Source organism: Accipiter gentilis, chromosome 11 (genome assembly GCF_929443795.1).
Source record: "Accipiter gentilis chromosome 11, bAccGen1.1, whole genome shotgun sequence".
Classification (NCBI taxonomy): domain Eukaryota; kingdom Metazoa; phylum Chordata; class Aves; order Accipitriformes; family Accipitridae; genus Astur; species Astur gentilis.
The window spans coordinates 16,589,028-16,614,152 of record NC_064890.1 but is presented as its reverse complement, the minus strand read 5'-3'; the positions used below and the strand labels follow the sequence as shown (position 1 = coordinate 16,614,152).

The window sequence follows — 25,125 nt, the reverse complement described above, 5'->3', positions numbered from 1 at the left end:
TCTAAAGCACAGGAGTTGTCTTTAAAACACAGCAAACAATACATGAACTTTAGGAATATCGTGACAGCCTTAAAAATGTTCAAGTTTACTGAACTGCATTCTTGTGCCTCAAGCATAAGATACATCCACCTAGACCACCCAGTCTTGCAGTTTGCTGGCTAAGTACCAAATCAAAATGAAGGCTAAGGTCTAACTACTCCTCATAGTTCTTGCACAGGTTTAGAGCTATTTAAGATGTCCAGCAGTATGACCTGCCATTTTCTTTCCCCATCCCTCTCCATGACTCTAAATACCAATACTTACTACCACCCACCACCCTCTTGTCCAGAAGGGCTAGTATTTGTGCAGGTCATGTTAATTCACGACCGAAGCAGTCAGCAGCCTGTTTCCTCCCTGTGGAACAAAGAGCTAATTTTTTTCTTACACCTGCTGCAATTTTCCTTAGCTGGCTAATGCTTTGTTCGCTTGCTTGGTTTTAGTTCTTAGATATGGCTATTGGCATCTGTCATCAACATCAGAGCAGGGTCTGGAGAAACTATGGTCACACAACTACTTGACCTGCACCAAGAGGGAAGTGGAGGCAAACAGAAAGAGGGAATGGAAAGGATTGACTCTGCCAACGTGGCCATTTTCCAGCTGTTGTAAATACTGCCTATGGTTCCTGTAAAAAGCATTTGATGAAAGGGTGTTTAACATTTGTTACCTACTCCGAATTTACTGGCGGGGGGGGCGGAATGAAAAAGAAAAAACTCTATGTTCCAGGGCTTGGAAAACTTACTGCATAGGCTGGTTTCTATGCAAGAAACTAGTCTCCAGTAAGGACAAGTTGGTGACTGTCAGCTGTTTTTTGATTTATTTTTTTTTAGTATATATTTTTAATACACTCTTTATTTTAAAAGAAACAAGGTCAGCTGTGATAATACTACACTGCCTATGGAAAAATGGTTGCTGAATGTGCAAACCTTTCAAAATACAAGTTAAGAGTTTCATTTTCCTTCAAGTACTATGTAACTGAAACAGGTGGCCTCCATAAACTCTCATTTAGAATGTTTTACACTGAGTAATATGAAATTACTTTATTTATTAACTATAATTTGTTCCTTTCAAGAGCTGTTATAAGTTAATCCCCTTATTTCTGTATAGCACATACAACAGACATTTGGTATAACAGGATAGTCACCTTTCCTAGTGTGCCTGACTAGACTAGACTTCTGTTTAGTTGTTCTTCCAAAAATATTCACAGTCTATCTAAAAAGAATCTGTATGCTATATTAAGTCCAAAGATGCATCTCTTTTCTCCAACAAAGTTTTTTACATTATGCATTTGCATGAAGTACTATATAAAGCATCTTGCAATAGGAAGGAAGGATAATAAGGTAAAATGAAGGGTCATTTCTCAAAAAAAAAGTTATTGGAAGGATTTATTGAAACCTAGTAAATTATTTCATGGATTATTATCTGAAAAGCAAGTGGACGTGCAACATAGGGTTTCTTTTTGTTTTGTTAAACATCTTCTAAAACCTAAGAGGAAAATGCAAAACTTAAGAGAAAGATATAAACTGGACAGTTTACTCACAAAAAAATACTGAAGGATGAAAACCTAAGCAGGAAGCAGCTTTAATGTTATGGAGTCATCATAGAAATTAGACGTGTCAATTAACTAAGACTTGTCAATTATCTTGACAACATTACAAAGTTCGTATCAGAAAAAACATTAATGTAATTGTCCCTCCTTCAGTCAGACTTAAAGGGGTCAGAGTACTCAAGAACAACTGAGTCCACAAGTTGCTGGCCATGCAAAAATAAAGACTATATGGCAGTCTGCTTGGTAATTACTGTGGCCCAATTTAAATCTAAGCAGAGACTACAATAAAAGATATGTTGCTCTTCAGTAACTGCTGTGCAACTTGGATGACATTTCATCATTGTGTAAGTTTTGGGGTTTGTTTGTTGTTTGTTTGGGTTTTCTTTTTATTTTTTTTTTAAATAAAGTATGCTACTTTCTGGATTTTGTTTTAAAATGCACAGCCAGAGAACACAATAGAAATGTATACAACCTTAAAAATCAATGCTTGAATACAAACCACAAGAAAAATGTGAACCACCAGTTCTACTTTTTGCCAGTAGAACTTCTGTTTACAGATCTCAACAACTATTTACCAATATCCAAATTACCAGTCAATGCTCTAGCAAAGTCTCATTTCAATGACCAATTTATTCATTGTAAGTCTGTCATAATTTGTAAATACATTAATTAATGAATTATAAATCTCTATGGCTATTGATGCTGAAAGAGTATAGAAGGTTGCTACTACTTGTGCTGTAATTCACAACATGAGGTATTTATTCAATGGTCTTCAACAAAAAAATGAAAGGTTTATCTGCAGTCACTATCCTATGCTACCTATTCAGTATTTCATTTCAAAAAAGTTTAAAAACTGGAGTTTGAAGGCAAGTTTCTCAGTCTTGACTTCCACCATCCCTCTGGGAGTTAAGTCACACATCTGTCAAGCAGAAGTACTGAGTGGTGCTACAAGCCCTGCTCGGTCCTAAGGCTACAGAGGTGCTTGCTGCCTCACACTCGCTTCAGCAAACAGAAGCAAAGGTTTACAGCTCCTCGCGGGTTCCAGCTCTGCAATTGCTGCACAACAGACGTGAAGATTAAACCCTGTTGGGAGATGTGCTTTGCTTCCATTAAACTCCTCTCTAGCCTCTATTAAACTCCAGAAGCATCCTGGCTTCTTTCCAGCCCCACTCCTGTTCTCTTTCATCCTCCCATTAACATTCAGTATGATATTTGTTCACTTTTCATGTTAATTGTTTTAGTATTCTTAACTAACCTTCAAACCTTTAATTTCCAGTTGTTACACAACCTTCTCTTGTCCTCTCTTGTCTTTTCCTTCTTTCTTTTTTCCAGCTTTTTTATCCCATCTCATTACTCTGAGCTTTTTCTCCTTCTCTGTATACTGTTTTCTTCCACTCCCTATCTCTTGAAAACTGGAAAAAGATGCTTCTTTTTATCTCATTTAGATATGGATTCACTTAACTTTTAGGAGATGCAAGGATATCTTAACAATAAAAAAACATTTTATTAACTAGGAATAACAGATCACATACACCAGCAAAAATACAAGCTTAACAAAAATGCTGAAGGCTATAAGCTCTCCCTGTTGACAAATTATACCACTTTTCTGTTGCAAAAAGCTTTTCTAACACAATGTGAAAAGATAATGGCAAATTACGAAATTAGCATCACATCAAGCTTAGTGTTTCAACTGCAGAGCAAAATATTTTGTTCAGCTTTCATCAAGTCAGCTTAAAGTTTTCTCAGAATAAGAATAATCAAGATCATACAGCTGTCTCTTCAATCTTATCTCAGATTTATAGTCTTGAGGGCAAGGCAGCCTGTGTGAATGTCCATCAGCTTGCTCAGAACTAGCAAGCCCCCAAAAGAGCAGCTGAAACTCCAGCACAGGCCACACTACCTATGTGCAGTTCTGACAATACTGAACTCCCTCCAATTACAGCTAAATTACTCCTTAGTATTCAAGATAACTTAGAATTTTTTCCAAAAGCTTTCTTCCCCATGTGTTTGGGTTTTTTTTGACTGCAATGAAGGGGCACGGTATTAGAAATGTTTTCAGCAGTCCTAGTCCTGAAGGAATGTGAGCATATGGGTAAAACATCTATGTACTCTATTGATGTTTTCCACTAAACAATCTGAAATAGTCAAACCCTTCAAGCCCCCTCTTCCTCCCACCCCCCCAAAAAAAGAAATTTCTTCCTTTTTTTAATATTATCTTATTTTTTTAAAAGAAGAAACTGATGGGGAAAATTAGCTTCAAGTTTTACCTTAAAATGATCCTCCTCCCCCAGGTTTTAACTATGGGCCACTGTGGGCTTGAAAATACCTGCACACCACCGTTTTAACAAAATTCTGGGATATGTTACTATTAAAAAAGCTAGTTTGTAGTAACTGCTCTCCTGGAATATAACTTCCTTCACAGCACCTTCTTCAGTCTCCTGTCAGCCAGATTTGTGACTCCAGGCTTGAAACAGTGAGCTTCCGTTTTCAAGATGAGAAAATACCAGAATGATAAGAAACTGTAAAGTTAAACCATTTCAGACCTGCTCACACCAGTGCGAGAGATGCTTGTCTAAAATTGTATGACTTTATCTTTTACGTATCAGTTAAGCTGGCAAAAGCCATGACAAAAAGGAAACATTCTTTCTACCAGGCACTCTATCAAACAGCAGTGGTACAGTTGTTCTTAGGAAAAAGAAAAAAAAAAGAATCAAAGCAACAGGTCACCAAGCTTTATTCTTTTACTGACTAAATTTATCATGCTTGAATTTGTTTCTGAGAGAGTCACAATCTCCTTAGCCTATTTTTACATTTTGCTTCTCTTTTAGATCCACCTCCTCAATGCAGAGGTTGCTCCACATGCTGTCACCAGTTCAATAACATCCTGTTTGTGATGACAGTTTCTGGTTCCTCATGGCTGGATGTTAAGCACATACATGACTGATTCAAATACAATATGAAACTATTTCTGTGCAAAAACTAGATCAGTTTATTGCACGACAAGATGGACAGAACACAGTCCTTAACAATTCTTACAAAATTTTTCTAGTTTTCCTCTCCCCATCCTCAAAAGAAAACCAACTACACATGGACTTTGTTGCTCTCATTGGCTTCACTACTGATACCCAATTTTTAACCAGAAAATACATAACAGATTTCTGAACTCTTAAACATGGAAGCTCTAGATTTTTGTCATTGTCTCCATGTGTTTCTTGTAGGTATTTTTCTGCTTTTTAGGTTCTCTTCTACTGCTGGGTAAACTCGGTGATTATTTTTAGACACCTGCAAAATTCCTCTATATAATTTCTTACCTTTTAAAACCCATACTTTTTGATTCAAACTTTTGTTTTCTTAAATAGAAGAGTTACTCAGTAAAGCATATACAAATTGGGGAAGTATTAAATCATTCTACAACTGTTTGCTTCCTTATCTTTTCATTTCACTTTCCTGCTTTGTGATTTGATTATGTTGGGTTTTTAAAATCAGTTTTTCAGACACACACAAACTCACTCCCAAGGCCTCACTTCCTTACAGTGAAATACAAGATTTAACAAATTCTTTTATATCAGAAACAGTGGAAAGCCTCAAGCCAGAAGATTAACAAATCAGGGCCCATCATGGATGCTGCCATGTTAAGTTAACTGGTCACAGTCTAGAAGAGTCTCACGGAAATACATAAGGAGAAAGAAGGCAATCAGAGGCTAAATTCTCTGCCAGAGAAAGCCAGGCAATAGCAAGTCAGGGTCATCGGCCTCTTATCCTATAGCTTAGAAAGGGGTATACCAAGAAAAGAGTATTCACAGCAGCACCAAAGTTACAGTGAACACCCACTGAAAAAAACACTTTTTGCCTCTCTTTTTGGTAACCGAGTTTGCAAAACTACTGAAGGGAAGTCTACACAATCCTACAACCTCCAACCATAAACAATGCCTGTTTTCCTGCTGCAACAGAACAGCAATCCTAGAATGACACAACTGAACGTTATGGAGAGGAAAATAGTGCTTAGAGAGTTAATACAATCTGACAGTTCCTTAAGGTACCATTTAATTACGGCATTAAAAAGCAATCACCAATATCTATGTAAGCAAACCATCAATAGACAGCTGCTTACTTTTATTTGAAAAGTGTCCTTTCATAGGATAATGTTTGTTTTGCATACCTGATAACTAAAAATTCAGTTATACTGGATTACTAAAAAAATAGTAGATATTGCAAATGGTTTACATGCCAGCCTTTTAACAACAGTGCCTTCATGTGTTTATTATAGGCATTTTCTTATTTTAAAGCTAAGATTCAACTATGTTTTGTAGTTGTAATTCTGTCCTCCTACACATCCACAAGCAAATTAGGTCAATTCCAAACTATTTGTAAAACCTCCTACACAGAAAGGAGTTTGAGATTTTTAAAACATATGAAGTTTAAAATAAACAAAATCAACCCACCAGTGTCATAAACCTTGTGAACTGTCAATTTTTTGTTCTAAACTAATAAGGCAACCCGAAGTATTAAGAGCCAAAATGTGAGAATGACTGTCCTTTGCCAGAGGTTGCATCCACATCATGTTTAATAACATCTTAATAATGTTTATTACATAAGTTTCCCTAACTATCTTCTAAACTTACTTCTACATTTGGCATCTGTAACATCCTGTGGCACTGAGTTCCACTATGTAATTATGTGTTGCATGAAAAAAATGTTTATTTTAAACCTAGTGCTGGGTAAGAGCTAGGAGTCATCAAAACTGTATTATAACAAATGATGAATAATCATACTCTCCCCATTTCCTCCATAACATTAGTAGCTTTATATGCCTCTTGTATTTCTTTGAACTCATTTCTTTTCCAAGCTGCAGAGTCCTAACAACCCTGTTCAAATACAGGTACCTCTTTCCCCATATATAACCTGGTTTAACCTTACTAAAAGAATGGACATCTGCAATTGTTCGTACTATTCCAGATTGGTCATGGATGTCATCAAGATCTTTGTAGAGAACTATAATGCAACTTCAAGACCCCTTTTTTGAGTAGAACAATTTAGACTGCCATGCATGTTATTTAGCCACTTCCCTCCTGCAAGCATTATTGTACAATATTGTATAGTTAATGCACTTGCCATTTTATTAATTTGTTATATTCTATTATCTTCTCACAACTATTCATGTTCACAGATTTGGGGATCTTAGTATCATGAGTGGTGTATGCGTGCAAGCTGTTATTTTGCTGTTTAGCCCCTTTCACAGACTTATTAAAGCAGAAAAGAACTCCACATAGATCCCTGTAGGAGTCTACTCTTGGCTTGTGATAATTGATCTTTCATTCTTATTCCTTTTTTTCCCCTATCTTAGAAGGTTATTAACCTGAGAGGCCTTTTCTCTTACTTTTGTAACCATCTGGTTTCTCCAGGAAACTTTGGCAGCAGCTGTCACAGACTAGGATGGTTAGTTCATACAGGATATATAGTTCTAACATGACTATGAACTCACATCCAAACAATTTGCAAGCTACAATCTGTCTACAACAATCATGCTGGCTCTTCTTTACTATTTTATATTCTCCATGTACATGTTCATTTTTTGTGTTTATAAACACACAACTTCTCATTTGACTCTATGTCAATTTTAATTTTGATAAGGACAGAAATAAAACTTCCTGGGCTGTAGCCTTGTCATGGTTTAACCCTAGTCGGATTAACTCTATCCCAGCCAAAACCAGGACAAGCTTCATGCAGATTATGCTGCATTTCCAAACTCGGTGATTATGTATTCCAATTACTCCAGACCTGTTGGGTGTACCCTGATTACCAGGCAATTTGTTATTATTCATTTTAATCAGCTTGTTCTAAAAGTTCTTCTCCTAACACTTGAATTTGAAAGAGACCATCCGAGACATCTTAAGTACGCTCCAGTGCAGGAAGCTTCATATACCCTCTATAATTAACACAAATGCAAAAGAAGTCTTTGTAAGATTTGCTGCTAAAGATTTATCTTCTGCTAGTGTTCTCACATCTTGATCCTTACTGGGCCTGGAGACTATTAGTTCTCTTGCTTCTGATGTGCCTGAAGAATTTCTCAAAGCTCTTTCTGTGCCTGTCTTCTGGTTTTCACACACAACTTGCCAGTTTTGCAACCAAATGTTTCCCACATTTGGTTACAATTCCTACTTTGTAAAGTGTCTCTTTACCTATTACAGATTTCCCTCCTTTGCAGTTTAACAACACTGAGTTTGGGGTTTTCCCCCCCCTTGTGATAGATGGCAAATATTGACTCTAACATTTAATATGGCAGCTCTTGATACCACTAAAAGCTTTATCCTTTTAGCTGTTCCTTTTAACAATTTCCTAACAAGTTTGCTCCCTTAGGCATAATTCTCTCCATAAGTTGTTACTGCAATATATTTTACACTTGCTCTTAAAACAACATGGAAATTGTATTCATTTTGGTTACTCTTGTAGGGTAGCTTAACAGTAACTTCATCTTAAACTAGGTCTTGTGCGCTGCACATTTGTCGAGAGCTACTCCTCTTGTGAGCTGACAGCCTATCAGGAAACCCAATATATTGTTATTCTCTTCTAAATTTACTGAGTCTTCATACACATAACAGAACCATGTAATAACACAAAATGCTTCTTCCCTCAGCATCTTACTTCCTTTAGCACTTCACAGTAATTTTCCATCTTGTTTACATGGTCAACAGTCCAGCCCTCACTGTATTTTGATCTATTTGCACACAAATTCAAACTGTAAGTGTACTTTCTTGTCTAGACATACATAGCTTTGACTATAAACCCTAACATATGATAATGCATCTCCCAGAGTACAGTTTGCATTCTCATTTCTATATAAATGTCTGCCCTTATACTAACACCCTCTTGTACCAATTTTCTGAGACGCCAAATATGTCAATATCTAGATTTCAAACTAGCATTCCAGCTCTCACACTCAATTTTTCACATTTCAGATTTTGTCCAGAAGCCCATCTACAACTGCTACTTGGTCTAATTGTCTTTTTCTTACACTTTATAAAGAGAAGCAAGCAGTAAATACATACATGACGGTGTTAATCCCTGACAGTTGTTGAAACATCTGCAGACCACAACCCACAATTAAGGCTCTTCGAGTTGGAGGATATGTTAGCATTCTGCAGATCACAGGTCCAGCTTAAAAAAAAACAAACACAACAACAAAAGAATACGTAATAGTTCTCAAGTGATCGCTATCAAGACAACGTTCCCAGGCATTGCACCTTAGTTTCAAACAAGCTTGGATTATTTTATTTTTGAACAACTTTATCATTTCAGTTCTGCTTTTCTGCACTGTTGTACAAAGATGATTTTCAGGAAGCCCAGGCAAAAAAGGAAACAATTTATGTACACAGCGTATACTACTGGTGGTAAATGTAGAGGTCTCCCATATCCTACTAAAACATTGCACATCTGCTGCAACTGAATGTACTCAAAGTTATCACAAAATATCACTGTTGTTTCCTTTCTAAAAGCTCCCACTGTTATTGAGAGGTTATTTCAGAAATGCCATTACTCAGTGCTCAGATCTGGATCATGCAAAGTGTTCTCCCTAGTCCCCCAAAGACCCAATTTCCACAAACCAGTTGCAAGTGTGGGTAATTTGAAGGTATGGGATAGATCTATTTTGCACAGCTAAGGCCAGCAGAGGTAGCATAAATTAATTTTTTTCCATACCTTTGGTAGCAATGGTATGAGGCTGCATTCAAAAAGTAGAAAACAGTTTGTCAATGAAGACAAAACTAAAAATTTCTGGCAAACAGAGAAAGTTTTCTTCTCTGTTAACTTTAAATTTTCAAAGTATCCTATTAAAAAAAAGTAATACAGAAAGCTATATGATGTCAGGCAAAAATTTAAAATACTTGACTCCATTAATCACTTGAATTTCTTTCTGCCCAGAGTGGTGTTTAGGGCAGGACATAGTCTGGTGAAAAATTCTATGTTTTATACATCTTACCACATCTGGAATACCCACTCAGAACACCTAATATAGACCACAATATGTGTAAGTCCAAATAGTTGCCATTTAAAAAAAAAAAAATAAAAAGAAAAAAAAAAGAGGTGAGGAGGAGCTATGTTTTTACATTTTCAAAGTCTTTCCTGAAAATACAGAAAACATTAAATGTATTGATTCAGTCCAAAAACCTATATGGGTCTGTTAGTTAAGAATACTTTACATGCAAAGAGTTTCAACTTCAGAAGGCTGGCAATCTGTGAACAGTTTCAAGAGTGGAACTCAAGAAGGGAGTTTAGATAACATTTTCTTCATTGGAAGATAATCAGACCTGCCTAAGAAAAACTTATTTTCATTTAAACATTATGGTATTTCTAATTCACTTCTCAATTGTATCATCACTTAACTTTGCTTCTTTGTTATTAACAGCAGAATGCAATCTGACAATTTATATATCTGGTAAGATATTCTCAAGCAAGACACAAGACATCACTGGGTATATCAAAGGGTTCAGTAGTCAAAGTGGCATTTCCTCGGTAGAAAAACAACAAAACCAGCACTCACTGCTAGCTATGAGCAATTTGGAGTTCAGACATACTCTTGTATTTCTCCTTGACTCCAAGCTCCACAAAGAAAAAAGATTCACTAACAAATGTAACTATGAACCTTAATTCACCAACAGGTTTTCATACTCAGCATCACACCTGAGCATGGAGGCTTTGGGCTTAAAAACATTAATCTGGCAACTGTCATGCAGCATCCGTCATGAACCCAGGCTGCTGATGCCTATGAGAGATCTTCCGTTCTTCATAAACTTCCTATAAAGTCCTTAATGGAGTTCAAAATCCATCTTATATCTTCAAAGGACCCTACAGTCCACCACCTTGAAGTCCACCATCAATGACTATGCTCATCAAATAAGCTGGAACTCTACAGGAGGGGCTGTTAGGAAATGAAGCAGAAATGTCCTAAGGAACTGATGCAAGGTTTTTAACAATTCCTCATCCACTCGCCTATTTGATGAAAGTTATATAACACTCTATTCACAATAGAGCATTGTACAAAACAATTGGAAAGAAGGCATTAAAATGAATAGCTAGAAATTAAAGCAGCTGTCCTCAGACAATGGCTTGCAACTCAGAGGGACTCAGGGACTCTCAACAAAACTTCATCACACATATCAGTTTGTACGCCTGAAGTGGGGCCCTGCAGAAATTTTAAGACCATGTAGCAAAGCTTAGGCCTTTACATTAGAACTTTAGACTTTAGAATTTTGGTGCATCCAGTCAGCTAAATGCAGTAAGTACTTGGAATTTTTCAGACTTCTGATTAATTGTATCAGAAAAATGATGCTAAAAATCATCATACTGGTTCACATCAGATTTAAAAGTTTAACTCCAAATCTGTACCATGGCAGTCGCACATATCAATAGGCATACACAAAATTAAAGAATTTTCTTTCATAAAATTCACAGCCTTCAGGTTTACAAACCAATAAAAGGAATGAAAGAAATAAAAGAAATCGTTAATCTCAATATTACAGGAGCTTTACAAACTCCACTAAAAAACTCAAAGGACTTTGACTGCAAGGTGTCTGTTTTTAAAACAGAAAATGTGTGAGACTTTTTATTAAAATTATCTAGCCCTAAAACTAACTATACTATTTTTGCATTTTCCTATTAATCAATTCTACCATCCATCTTCTGTTGAGTTCATATATTACAACCTTCTTAAAAATAAAAAACTCTAGGTAAAACATGGTTTTTAACAGCAGAGAACGAGTCTAAACTAAAAAAATTAGTAACAAAAGTTTTCAGAATTAAATACATTTTTCTTCTGAAAATAAGTCTGAAAACTGAAATTGTAATTCAGGAGTTTCTGATAACCACTAAATCTGCTGTTGTTTATTACAATAGATTCAAATAGCACAAAAACAATACAATCATTAAATCTTTAAAAAATGGAGCAATTTAATCACTCACAGAGCTAGAGGGAAACAGATGATGCAAAAGATACATCACAAAAAAATTTAAACATTTGCAATTTTTACAATGGAAAAAATAGGTATTTGTCTCCAAAAGTCAATAATTTTTGTTTATGATACTTCTGCCTTAATTGCTGTTGCTTTCTCTTCAGCTAGGAGATTTAGAAACATTCCTGCTTTTGAACCACTTCATTTGAACTTGAGAAACCACCGATATGCTTGTTTTCCTTCTTCTAATCTATGAATAAAAATGAAGTCAAAAGGATGAGACCTCTTAATGTTATGATTAATTTAAAGAGACTAGATTTGGTTGGACTTTTTGTGCTGTGGTTTCACATAATTACTTTATTAAAGTAAATTAAGTAAATTTCCTTAATGCATATGTTTATAAGGGTTCAAAATATGCTACAGTAAACGGCAGCTGAAGCTTGCTCTAGTGAGAGTGCAAAATGGCTGCAACAGATAAAGAGCAATAGAAAAATAAGGATGCTGCTGTTGTAGAAGGTGACATTACATGAAGTGGTGACACATGAAGTGGATTGCTGTGGTCTAACTGGCTTTTTCTTAGCCTGGCCTAAACTGTCTACCTAACTAGACATTCATCTTATAAGCAAAAGACAAAAATAGGATTCGGAAGTTTGGCTTCACATCCAAAAAACCTTATTAGCTTATGCTGAGCTAAACAGGAGGGGAGGAGCTGTTCTTGTCAAATCATTAGTTCTGGAAAGAGAATGATGCTTTCCGAACGTTACAGTTTATGAATGGTTATCTGAAACTTTTAATGCCAGCTTCTTATATTTTAGCTGTTTTTCTTGTTACTATGCATAACCCACAAGTAAGTTCGGTTTAGAAATTGTGAGTCACCTGGTAAGGGATTTTGATTTTTCCGCTGTAGGTGAAATGGATTGTATGGTGATCATAGGGGCTTAGGTGCGAGCCACTGCCAACTAAAAGAAACAGATACTTTTCAGAAACAACAAATCAAACAAACTCTAGTCCTTAAAAGGTGTTTAAATAATGAAAGCTAAAAAGCAGAAGAATGGGTATCAAGGATATGTCAGCATCTCCTTCTGAAAACGTACTGCATACGCTTCCAGGGAAGTAAAAATATTGTAGGTAAACATAAAAGCCAACCTAAAAACCCTCAGCAAATGCAGGCAGACATCTGATGGCTGGAAACCTTGCGGTCCCCCATCCCTCAAATTATTAGTACAATACCTGGTGAAATTTCACAGCCAGGAAACTACAGTTAAAGACTGGGCTCTGCCAAAGTAATTTGCAGGATTTGACATTCTTTTGCCAGCTAATCTAGGTAACAGCTTGTAGCAACAGCTTAAAACCATGTAGGGCTCCTGCCAGCATTTTGTGTTCTTGCTGTAGAGGATTGTTTCCAAAAAGGCAGGCTTAGCTAAGCAACAAAACAGTCACTCATCAGTTTAGCATCAACTAAACTCAACCTTCATATTAGTTTCTCAGACCTGCTCTTGTCCTAATGCCAGTCAATACCCTCTCTTCCATCTAGATAAATCTTCAAAGAACTGGTCTACAGTTAGAAATGGGACAAAAAAAAGAAACTTCATGCTGGTGATCTGGATAACAGAAGACAGACATGGGAACCATTTCTCTATTTTGTCTTTCCTTACAAAATGACAGCTTCCAACCCAGCTTTGTCTGCATCATCTGCAGAACATTCCTCCACCTAAGACTCCTCCTCTAAAGCACACAGAGCTAGCTATTATTTTCTGCATATGAATGATATACTAAAACAAACACTGTTTCCCTCTCCTGGCCTATTACATGATTATTTTCTGAAAGTATCAACTTATTCCATTTTTCCTTTCTGTAAAATTTACCAAATCACAAGACAATAGAAGTAGCTTTAAGATCAAAACTGCATGACTTATCCTAAGAAGATACAAAACAATTTTATTTAAGTACCAAGCTCTTCCCCAGTGTCTCACAATGTTTCCAGTAATATTAGAGGAACCACTCCCAGCACTAGAGGAAACTTCCTACCTCATATAGTTCTCTAATCCTTTGAGAAAGCTCAAAAGGTTGCTTGCTTGAGTCTTTTTTTTTTTTTAAATGGCATAGCCCCCCATCAGCCAAGAATGAGAAAAGACTGTCGGTTTGCCTAATAACTGAGTCTTAGTACTCTTCAGTTTTCCACAGCAAATACATGCAATGGTATAACAAGACAGCCTGCTCTAAAAGCAAATAAAAGCTAATTAGATGTAACCACTTTGGTTCTAGAGAATTGGTTAGTGCAAAGAGGTTTTCCATGCCTAGATGAACTGAAAGGGTTTTTTTGTTTGCTCAGAAAACCTAGATTTCAAATAAGTGGTCCCTCTAATCTTTTTAATCCACACACTGAGAACAGAAACTAAGAATAAAGATTTTTTTTTTGTTTTGACAGCAAGTTGAGTTGGTCTTTTGGGAATCCTGAAAACAAAGCAATTTTATTTTATCTGTAAAAGGAAAAAAAAAAATCTTTCTGCTGATACCACATTCTTTGATATAAAGCTTTGGCGACGGAAAATCTGTATGACTGAGTACTTGCACAGAGGCACCAGCAGTTAAGAATACCTTTGAATAGGACAAGAAGCAGTGGCAGTAGGAAGCAAAAAAAGGAGTGCATTTTGGCTCTGTATGACATGTCCTTTATAGAAAACAAACCACTTGTAGTGAAGTCCTTTAAAATTGGAGAAACCATGACAAAACAGATAACAGAGAAGAGTGGCCGTTTACATGATGCCAGCGGGAGCTGAAAGAAGCAGCCACAATGACCAACAAGAGTCCACGCACGTAGAAGACGGACCCCCAGTGTGGTACTGTCAGACCTCTGGAGTGGAAGAATGAGGGAGGGGGAGGTTTACCTGTTTCTTTGATAGGAAAATGGGTAGGGACAGAGAAAAGCGAGGATCACATTGTGCTTTCCTTGTAGCTGTGGCAAACACCTTGGAAATAAAGCAATAGGTATTAAGGTGGACTTGTGCATACTTGCAGCCTGCAAACAAACATTTCTTTTCATGGTCTGCTCTAGAACCACTTTACATAGGAAACAGTAATGTGAGCCTCACTTAAAACTTGAGAAAACAGATGAGGAAAGATAAGATGATGTAGCTAGCATTACGCAGGCACAACCAAAATAAGCCAAGTGTTGTAACAGCCTGAAGAGCTTCCCACTCCACACTCATTAAGTAATGAAGTGCAGAGCATTTAGCAATCTGGAATTAGAAAGCTTTTTTTCTTTAATTTTAAGTTGAGAAAAGACAAAAGAAAATTGCAATCAGGGCAGTTTGAAGAGTGCCTTTTTGTGTGTGTATGAGTGTTGGTATTGTTGCTGTTGTTTTTCAATTAAAACAGCACCAAAAAAGCTGATGACTCAGAGTTCGCCCCAACCCAGCCAGTAACCTACTCTCAAGCTGATCTTCCCAGCTGTTTATTAACACCCCTACAGATATTGTATTTTATTTCCTGGGGAACACACTTCAACCCTTACATTTTTTTCAATTTTTTTCTGGCAAAAAACTTTAGTGATATTATTTTCTCCCCCTCCAGCCCTTGTTTCCAAATGAAATAACCCTGGTCCTGCCCTAAGCCAGTAGTTTAACAGTCAAAATAGATTTCTATACTCCTTGCACTCCAAAAGAATGAGACACAGGGACACATTCCCAGGAGGTAAGGGGAAACAAAGCGAAATTTAATATAACTGAGAAAGGAGCCTGGAGGTCTGTTAAAGTCTCCATGGGAACTTAAGGATACAATCTGTTGCATATTCACTCGTTGTTTGTTGTTTGGGGTTTTTTTTTACTTTATTAATAGCACATTTAGTTTAGACCACCTCCTTAAAAAACCAATTTATTTAGGGGGCCTAAAAAATTGCTCTCACTTTTTAAAATTCAGATGCCATTAGCGTAAGAGCTTCATTAAAAATAAAAGTAAGGAAAAAAGTTAAATTAGAGATGAGGTCCACATTGAAACAGGTTTTAAAAACCTGTTTCAAAATCAGTATCATTTTAGCACAGCTCAGTTGGGTTCCAAAACTACCAGAGAGGAGCAAAATCAAAAGTCACTGTAGGTTAAAGTCAAAGTACTTTTACTTTGGCTTCCTAACAACAAGATGGCACCATCAATGGAAGTATAGATGACAGACAGCACAGTAGACCAGTTTGAAGCTAAAAATATTAAGTCTTAAGAAACTGCTTCAACATTTTTATATTTTTTAAACTGAAGCACAAAGTTGAGTTCCACTGAAGACAGGACAGATAAACATTTAAGCACTTCACTGAACTGCAGCATAAGATCATACCTTATCTAAAAGTACTAACTAATTTTCTACATTTTAGTATTAATCATCTTTTATCACAAACACAAAGGGCTCTAAGACAACCATTACCACTCAACAACAGCACGTTTTTCAGCAGAGAAGGCTGACCATATCCTGGGAGGAGGAGCAGGAGCATTGCCAGCAGGTCAAGGAGGCAGTTCTTCCCCTCCAGCCAGCACTTGCGAGACGCACAGCTCGAGCAGCACACCACCTTGCTGCATGAGTCTGGGAGGAGAACCACCTAGGTGGACGGGGCTGGAGCACATGACATAGGAGGAGATGCTGAAACAACTGGGATTGTTCAGCTTTAAAAGAGAAGGTAAAGGGAAAAGCCTCTGCTGTCTACAGCTACCTAGCAGAGGGCCAAAGAGAAGACAGAACCAGGCTCCTCAGAGGTGTGCAGGGGTAGGACAAAAGGCAACAGAAAAGTTGGAACGCAGAAAATTTGGACCAGATGTAAAGTCTGTGAAAGAGATATGCAGACAGGTCATGGTCAAAACTTCACTGAAAAAGTTCCTGAGCAACCTGCTCTGACTTGTCCTGCTTTGATTAGGGATTGGACTAGACAACCTTCAGAGGTCATCTACATGATTCTTACATGAAACCCACATCACTCTAAGATTTGTGCTGGTAGTGGTTATTACAACCAGTAATAATGAAAAAGTAAATTTGGTACTTCATGGTAGCTGAAAAAAAAAATCAAACCAAATATTAGGAATTAACAGACTATCATGACACTATACGATAGTGCACTTCATTCTACTTCTATTTAAACCTTACTGGCTTTCCAATATGTATTAATAGTACTATTTTCGCAGTTATCTTACAGAACAGTCACTGAAAAGCATCCTTACTTACAGACCCTGTAAAACTCAGCCATCTCCATACCACCAACAGCAGCTCCACCTGTTTTTGCAACTTCAGTCCTAGGTTTTATTTATCAAGAACCTGTCAGTCACAATAGACTGGCAGCTTTTACCCTGAATTTATAACCTCTGCAGAGAATACAAATCAATATTGAAATTAGCAAGTGTAAAATACTCAGTTGACAACTCCCCTAACTGATATGAAATATGACATGACAATAAGGGAGAGCTTATTTCAGCCTTTCAATATATTAAGGGTGCTTATAAGATAGATGGGGAGAGACTTTTTAACCAGGGTCTGTAGCGATAGGACAAGAGGTAATGGCTTTAAACTAAAATAAAGTAGATTAGACTGGATATAAGGAAGACATTCTTTACTATGAGGGTGGTGAGGCACTGGCACAGGTTGCCCAGAGAGGCTGTGGATGCCCCATCCCTGGCAGTGTTCAAGGCCAGGCTGGATGGGGCTTTGAGCAACCTGGTCTAGTGGAAGGTGTCCCTGCCCAGGGCAGGGGGGTTGGAACTAGATGATCTTTAAGGTCCCTTCCAACCCAAACCATTCTATGATTCTTAAGAGCTGTGTGCAGTTCTGGTCCCCTTTGCTTTCTCACCCTCATATCAAAAAAAGAAATATGGTAGAAAAGGGGAAAGATTGAGAAAAAGGCAAAAAGAACAATCAAATTAAAGGAAGGGTTCCAACATGCAGCAGTAGTAATACTATTTTTACCAGGCCCCTGGGTACTAAAATGCACCTACAATTATACCATATTAGTGTACTTATGTCTGGATTCACAACAAGCTAATATTAACAGTCTCTTTAGGGTGATTCTGCCTTTATTAGCATAATAGGCCTCTGCTTTAGCTACAGATGAAAGCAACAAATCAAGTACACTCTCCTTCAAGACACGGGAAAAAAAGATTAGGAGTTGGGAATATTACAAAAGTTTGATAAAATCAAAAGTGGCACAATGAAGGTGAGTAGAGAACATGGTTGTTTCAAAATAAGACAGAAAAAGGCCTGTATAAAATGTCAGATGCAAAATCAAAACATAGTTATGATTCACCATCCGTTGGCCACTATCAAGACAGAAACGGTGGTGAGATGGCCTTTGTCTGACACAGCATGGCCATTTTTACCAAAGCGTGAAAAATCCACAGTGCAGTGGATGTATGGTTCTCGTCTGTGGTCCAGAAGACAGGGACAAAGGGCCAAATTTTTGCTACTGCAGATTATATCTTGCTGGAGCAGTGATTCCAAATCAACCACCTGCTTAAGCATTATCACTGGCTGAACTAGTAATGATTTACAATATAAAAATGCAGAGAACAGATAATAATCTCTTGGGCTATGCGGAGAACAAATAATAATATCTTGGGCTATGATCCTAAGAAGTGTTTTTATCACAAGAACTGAAGATTATGAAAAGCTGATGTTCATAACAGTTTTCAAATCTTCCAATTTCTGGAGGATTCACATACAGCCTATGTGAATTTGTATGTTCCAGCCACCTAGAGTTTCAGATATTAAGTACTTCACAATAAAGTATGATTCTTCACAATTTTGCATCAGATATAATCATTAGCATCAACACAAAACCAGCACGGAAACAGTTTACTTCTATTTGTACAAAGAAGAAAGCCTATGGAGAATCAGATTAGTAACCTCTTTTGATTCATTTTGTAATGCTGTCAGTGTTAGCAACAAAACTCCTCCAGCAAGATGCACAGACTTTTTTTAACGTATCTTCACCATGAAGTAAAGTCTTACTGGTTTCCAGAGGCAGAGACTGCCTCTGCATAAACTTCTCGAGTTCCTCAAGAGTAATTTTTGCTAGTGTCAGTGAGACTGACAGTAAGTAGCTGGATCTATGTACAATTGTTTGTAAAGCTGAAATATTTTTTGCCTGTTAACAGGAGAACATACTGCAGACCTTGCTTTCATTAAATCATTTTTTAAAAGTAATTTCTAAACGTGACACAGAGATGTACCTTATGATCAGCTGTGACTAACTTGGTGAACAAAGGCTCCTAGATGAAATGGAATTTAAAAAAAAAAAAAAACCAACAAAAAAACCCCAACACACTATAATGCTGCACAAAACAGCAAGCAAAAGGCATCTTCCTGCATCATGATGCTGGTTTTAGGGAAAATGGAATTAATACTCCGTAATGGACAGTTCAAGGTCTCTCATGTACTATGGAATATATCTAATCTGCAAGCTGCTTTCCTTACACGGAGTGGAAATCCTTCTGATCATTTTTCAGCATAATGAAGACAGAATGGCATTGCCTAAATGCAATGTTTATTAGCAGTTTCTTTATAAATATAAAATAATTTAGAAGGCAATTCTTTAAAAAGCTGTTGAAAATCCAGTAGGGTGTAAGATAATGCTTGATCTCTTTTCCCCCAGTTAAGTATGCACTACAAGATAGAATCATGCAGGTCAAGAATCTTTTTATTGCTTCTGTGCAATCTCACAGATCTAGCGGATAGAAAGGAAGATGATAAAGATTGTATTAAATTATTTAGAGACCTGAGGCACATTTTTCAAAAAGATACAGGATTCCCAGAGATTTCCTCATGAATTTCAATTAGATTTTTATGCTGATTTTATACTCTCATCAAGTTAACTCACCATCTAAAATAAAGGACAACATCAAAATGATAGACATGGTTCAGAAAGCACTAACTTGGGTGTATATATAAAAACCCTAGCATTTACAATGCATATCAGTCTTCCTCTTGTGCTCCCCTACTGAACTCCAGTTTAAAACTTCTGTTTTAAAATCTTAAACGGAAATTTTTACATTTTGGACACACATCACGTTTTTAACCTGTATTTCTTGCGCAGCAGCTTACAGCTGGTCCTAATTAAATAAGACGGCCCAAATAACACAAGGAAAATGGAACCATTAAGAGTGGAACCAAGCCCCACCAGAGCTGCCATTTTGAAGGGGCACATTTCCACTCCATCACCATGTTCAACCATATTCAAAGCATTTAAGTGACCAGTCATTTCTCAGACACCTGCTGTGATCTGCCATTTCAATGTCAACAGACAGGCATTTCTTTCTTTGGCAATAGATACTAACAATAATGTTAAAATACCACTTCTAAATGTGTTGCAAGAGAATTATTCTCTCAGAATAAAAAAGGAGCATCAGGAATTCTTCAGTGTTAAGAGTAACAGCAAACAAGTTTCCACGTGGTAGTGAGAAGAAGCACAGCAAGCTTTGGCCTGCAAGCCAGTGAGAACACACATGAGGCTCACAAGAAAACTGGAATATTTCAAAAAAATTTACATACTTTGTGATGTAACTATCAAGGAGTCACACTGTTACACGCTCCCTGGAAGATATACAAAGATCAACTGATCCTCAAATACACCCTGGGCAAGGACAGGTCCCTTTGTACTCAAAAAATCCCACTTTAAAGGAAGAGTGCACACATCTGCTTCACTCAGCAAAGGTGATCTGCTTCAGAACCACAATGTTGGCTGTCCACACAGACCATGATACATTATCATGTGAAAAGAAACACAGTTTATCACAGAATAACATCTAAATTTTCCTAGAGAGGAACAAAGCACTAAGAAAGCACCTGCACACCAAAAGATAAAGGGGAGGTTTTAAGTAACATTCACAGCACAGACTTGCCCTGGCACATTGCTGTCCGCCAGGATGCGAGGAGATGCAATTTCAGACAGACACTGCTCTGCTGGCAGGAGGCCCTTGTGGAGAGATGCTACCAAAAATCCAGCAAGGTTTGGGATCAGGGGTTGTTTGAACTTGCTTTGTTTGGCAAGGGTTGATTTTCCCCCCATTATTCTGGTACAAGGACAGCACTGCCAAACCAGCAGAGTCCATCCTACAACTGCATTCTCAAGGCTGTACTTCCAATGGAAGCAGGCACCGGCTGTCCCTTCCCACCACTGTCACCTGCTAGGTACCGCGGGGCTTAGTGCAGAGGTCCTGCCTGCAGGCAATAGCTGTGCTGCTGCAGACCCCCAAGGCCACATCAAACACTTGGGTTTTGGTGGAGGGCACAACTGTTTCTCTACTGGAGGATCATCTAGGACAGACACAGTTTTGATTCACAACATACTATATTAAGGAATGGAAGCTCCCAACTCAGGGCTCAGCCTAGCCTGTGCACAGGTACTTTGGTTTTCAGCTCTGAACAAGGGCAAAAACCACTGTGAAACTCAAACTGCCCTGCAACACTGAAGAACACAAGGGAACATGCCCTAGTCACTAAATGAAGACTAAATAAAAAAATAAGTAAAAACTGGATTGGCACCAAAACAGTCCTTTCCTTTGAGCTGGTCTACCTACACCTTACAGACTGTAACAGAAAATCACTATTTTAATAGAATCGACATAACCATCTACTAAAAACAAACTTAAGATTCTTTGGGTTTTGTAGGCACTACTAACTCCCTGAAGCTATGTCCCTGGGTCTATATATCTGTGCCAGCAACCTGCTTTCAGATAATCCCAGCTGTCCCTAAAGATGCTACACAGAAACAAATTACATTCAGCTTCTTCCTAATTTCAGTTGCTAATGCTCATTTTTGCAGAGAGACAAAAGAGCAATGACAGAAACAGAATCAGCAACTATGGCAGCACCAGGACACATAGAGCAAAATCAGTAAATATACATGTAACATATACAAGAAAACTCACGTTAGACTAATAGTTACACATGGAAGATGCTGTTAGAACAAGCTATTTAAATATTTTTGGTCTGCTTAGCTTCCAGGCCAAATCTGCTGGAGTTAAGAAATAATACCGGGGAAAAACCATCTGCATTACCACCTTGTTGACATTTTTAAGTTTTCAACTTTAACATTGACTTGCATAAACGCAGCAGGCATTCTCAGTTGTAACACAATTTCAGAAAAATGACTTAAATTCCTTTCTTAAAGGCAGTAAGAGCCTAAACTGCATTAAGGGAAGAAGCTGTTTTTAGGACCAACATGAATTCTTACCCAGGGCTTCAGAAGCACATGTGCACTACCTAAAGTCAAACATGATGCAAGACAAACTTCACAGAGCAATTGACAACATCCCAGTGGAAGTACATACTCGGCAACTAGTGGTTACTGGAATAGCATTTCGGTTTCCCCAGGAGCTCCTGGTTTTCCTAGATTTGAGGGCAAAAAATATCACCAGCATAGCTGGAATTTCAGGTAACCTTCCTGGCTTCAGGGCAAACTGCAGATTTCCCTCCCATGATCAGCCAGAGAGATTGGCTGTGGCACAGAGAAGGGGCAGAATTTTACCCAGACATGAAGGTCCTCTCTAATGCACACAAGCTACTCTTCCAGGATGTTTAACTACTTTCCAGAGGCAAAACAAGTTGTTATGAAAAATAGATGTTTTGAGGATAAGCACTAAAAAACAGAAATAGTATCAATTCCTACCTCCTGTTTACCCAAAAAAAGAGAGGGGGGGAAGTACTGCATTTAGAATTTTGTCAGGCTGCAGAGACTGATGAACCTGAAGGCATCATCAAAACTGCTTCATACCATCATGAGTTACAGCAGTCTGGTTGGCACTGGATTGAGTCAGGAAACAATGAAAGTTAATTTTCAGTGTCAGATATAAGAAGCATCTGCATCTCTATATGGATACCAGGAAAATATTTTCATGTTTCTCAGTAAGAGCATCATTGCCCAACTGTGCCTTCTGCCACCTGTCACCAACCTATTAAGCAGGCTGAAAGGAAAAATTCTTGGGCAGGAAGTCCGGGGGAAACTTGTAAACAAAAACAGAGAGCGAGCAAAGCTGGAAGAATGCTGCAGTGTTTAAGCCACCTACGTTTCAGGGTGGATTTCCAAATATCTCCATTCACTGACCTTATATTTGCTGGCTTTCTCTGAGCTGCCACTTAGTCACTGAGAGAAATTGCTATTGCTGATCATGCAGGCTGCAAAGCTAATCTGAGAAGCTAATTCAGTTCCATTCTCCATCTATACACATCTTTATACATTCTCCACCTATCTACACCTATATGCATTCTGCACCTACACAGCTACAATGAAGACACCAGCAGGCAAGCATGGGAGAAGGTGGAGAGTGGAGGTAAGAATGACTTGCCTAACTACAGCACATGGGAAAAAAAAGGTAAATATAAAATCAAGTTTACAACATAGAAATGACGCCACCTTTGATGAGTTCACACTCTCAGACTGACTTTTGGCAACCAGACAAACAGAGGAAGTCTTCCATTTTGGACAGCACTAGGGTAACATATGCTAGACAATGATAATTTTTCACAGAAACACTAATAGAGAAGGAAAAAGCAAAGTATGCCTGCAGTCATAAACTGATTTCTGCAAGTGTTTTGCCAAAGATAGTTACCAGCCTACGAATGCATGCAGGAATCGTCATTCAAGTACCTAACATTCATCTAAAGGGAATGGTGGATGTTCAAGATCAAATATAGTAAAACTTGCAGTAATAGTATCAAATATAGTAAATCGCTGAGACACAACAGCCATCTGACTTGATCTCCGCATCTGACACACTAAAACACAAATGAATCATTTGCATTACCAAAAATTACTCAACTGTACATTCATACTTAGTATAATACACTAAGTGCAAGCTACAAGAAAAGTTTGGCCATAGCATGGTAACTTTGAGATCAATTCCACCACAAAGAAAAGTAGTTTCCTTAAGGACAGAAAATACTATGAAGTCCTCCCCTCCTTGGAGAAGTGCTAACTTTGACTGGGGTAAGGGGAGGATACACATAAGCCCCCCCCCCCCAATTATCTTTACATTTAACAGTATGCCTGTACATTAAGTTATACAATGTATTTTAACACAGAAGCTCACTCATTTGTGAAGAAAATTAATTCCTCTGGGCAATACGGTTTAGGAAGCAGTAGTACAACTACGTGCATCTTGGCAAGTAAGGCAGTGCAGTAGGCAGGGATCACCAGGTCAAAGTCGTTTGAAGCGGAGGTCCCTAGAAGAACATGACACGTGATTTGTAGGTTTTATGTCAGACTAGATTTAGCCTGGTTTCCTAGGCAGAACATTGCGACGCATGGACTGTTAGAACCTGCCCTGAGACTCTATCATTGATTTGAACCTTCACATCTCCAAAAAAGTCTGAGCACACTGAATGCATCCCTGGAGCAGACCTCTGTTTAATTACCCCTGAAGGAAGTTACCCCATGGGCACTAACACCACTTTGCAATCTGACCAAAGAGCACGTGAGGGTGGTGACAGGAGATGCTAAGAGACTCACCACAGAGCTACGCTGCTTTTTGGAGGCAAAATGTTGAGGCAGATATAGTCAATATATCTTTTAGTAGCTGACAGCAACTGGAATGGTTCTGCATAAAACCATGCTAGGAAAAAAGCAATATCAGCTGCTCCTGTGAACTATCAGGTTTTATTTAAAATTAATTTAGAAGAAATACAGGACAAAATTAATACAGTATTTTGTAACACTAGCACAATGTATTTAATCATGTGGCAGCTCCCTATAGGTTTGAGTCTTACTCTTTTTCCTGTCTTTCCCCCCAGCCACCTGCCTCATTACTAGTTTTTCAAGTTCAGCCTAAAAACTGAGAGTCACCTCAGGTCCTTTACCACTCTTGTTGATAGCTTTTGACAAGAAACAAAGATTATTTTTTTTTTCTGTAGAATAGTTTTTTTCTCAACAAAATTGTAAGGTCTTATTCCCTCCAGTAGGGATGTACATCTTTCTACCAGACAAGCTTAGTAAATAATGATAAAAAACATGGTGGTTGGAGGGGAAAAATAAAGGCAAGTTCTGAGAGCTAGTTATGGTCTACGCCCTCTTCTTGTATTCTGGATTTTCAGGGACAACCGACACACAACAAGTGAGAAAGAATTTCCAATTTTAGAATAGATTCATCAAAAGAGGTAGGGAAAGGTTGAATAAGTTGGCTTTTAATTTTTAAAATCCGTTTAAAGAAGTGTTTACCATGTTGCTACTGAAAGTTGTTGGAAACTAAAAGTATGCTTTCAATTCAAATAAAAACCAAACCTTGTCCATCAGGAACTTGCTTTCAGAACAAATTTAGGTACACATTATTGTTATTAAGCCAATGGCAATGTGAACACTGGAGATATTAACTTATCAAAGTTACTGCAATGTGTCTCTGTACTTCCAACTTCAGAGAAGGCCACTATTTAAGTGCATTTTAAATTTAATAGTTTCGATACAAGCCTTCACATCAAATACAAATTACTTTACTTTCTGCTGTTCAATGACAACACCAGCTTTTCTTTGGACCGACGTGCACATACCTTCTGACCATTTGAATGCAAGTCTCAAGGCAGGTGTCCTATTCTCGCAGTCACCTGCAGCATCCCAGCTCACCTCCTCCTTCCCAGCCTCG

The 25,125-nt window shown here is 37.8% G+C and overlaps 2 protein-coding genes across 3 annotated transcripts in view; both read right to left on the bottom strand.

The window, feature by feature from the left end:
* Window positions 1–25,125, bottom strand: part of ERGIC2 (ERGIC and golgi 2) — a 296,444-nt gene that overhangs the window by 38,397 nt on the left and 232,922 nt on the right. The window lies entirely within an intron of this gene.
* The window catches only part of SLC2A13 (solute carrier family 2 member 13), a 166,192-nt gene that overhangs the window by 82,321 nt on the left and 58,746 nt on the right, over window positions 1–25,125 (bottom strand). For both annotated transcript variants that reach the window (XM_049814297.1, XM_049814298.1), the window contains exon 4: window positions 8,632–8,740. In XM_049814297.1, the coding sequence (XP_049670254.1) occupies window positions 8,632–8,740 (109 nt within the window). The remainder of the gene's footprint in view (window positions 1–8,631; window positions 8,741–25,125) is intronic.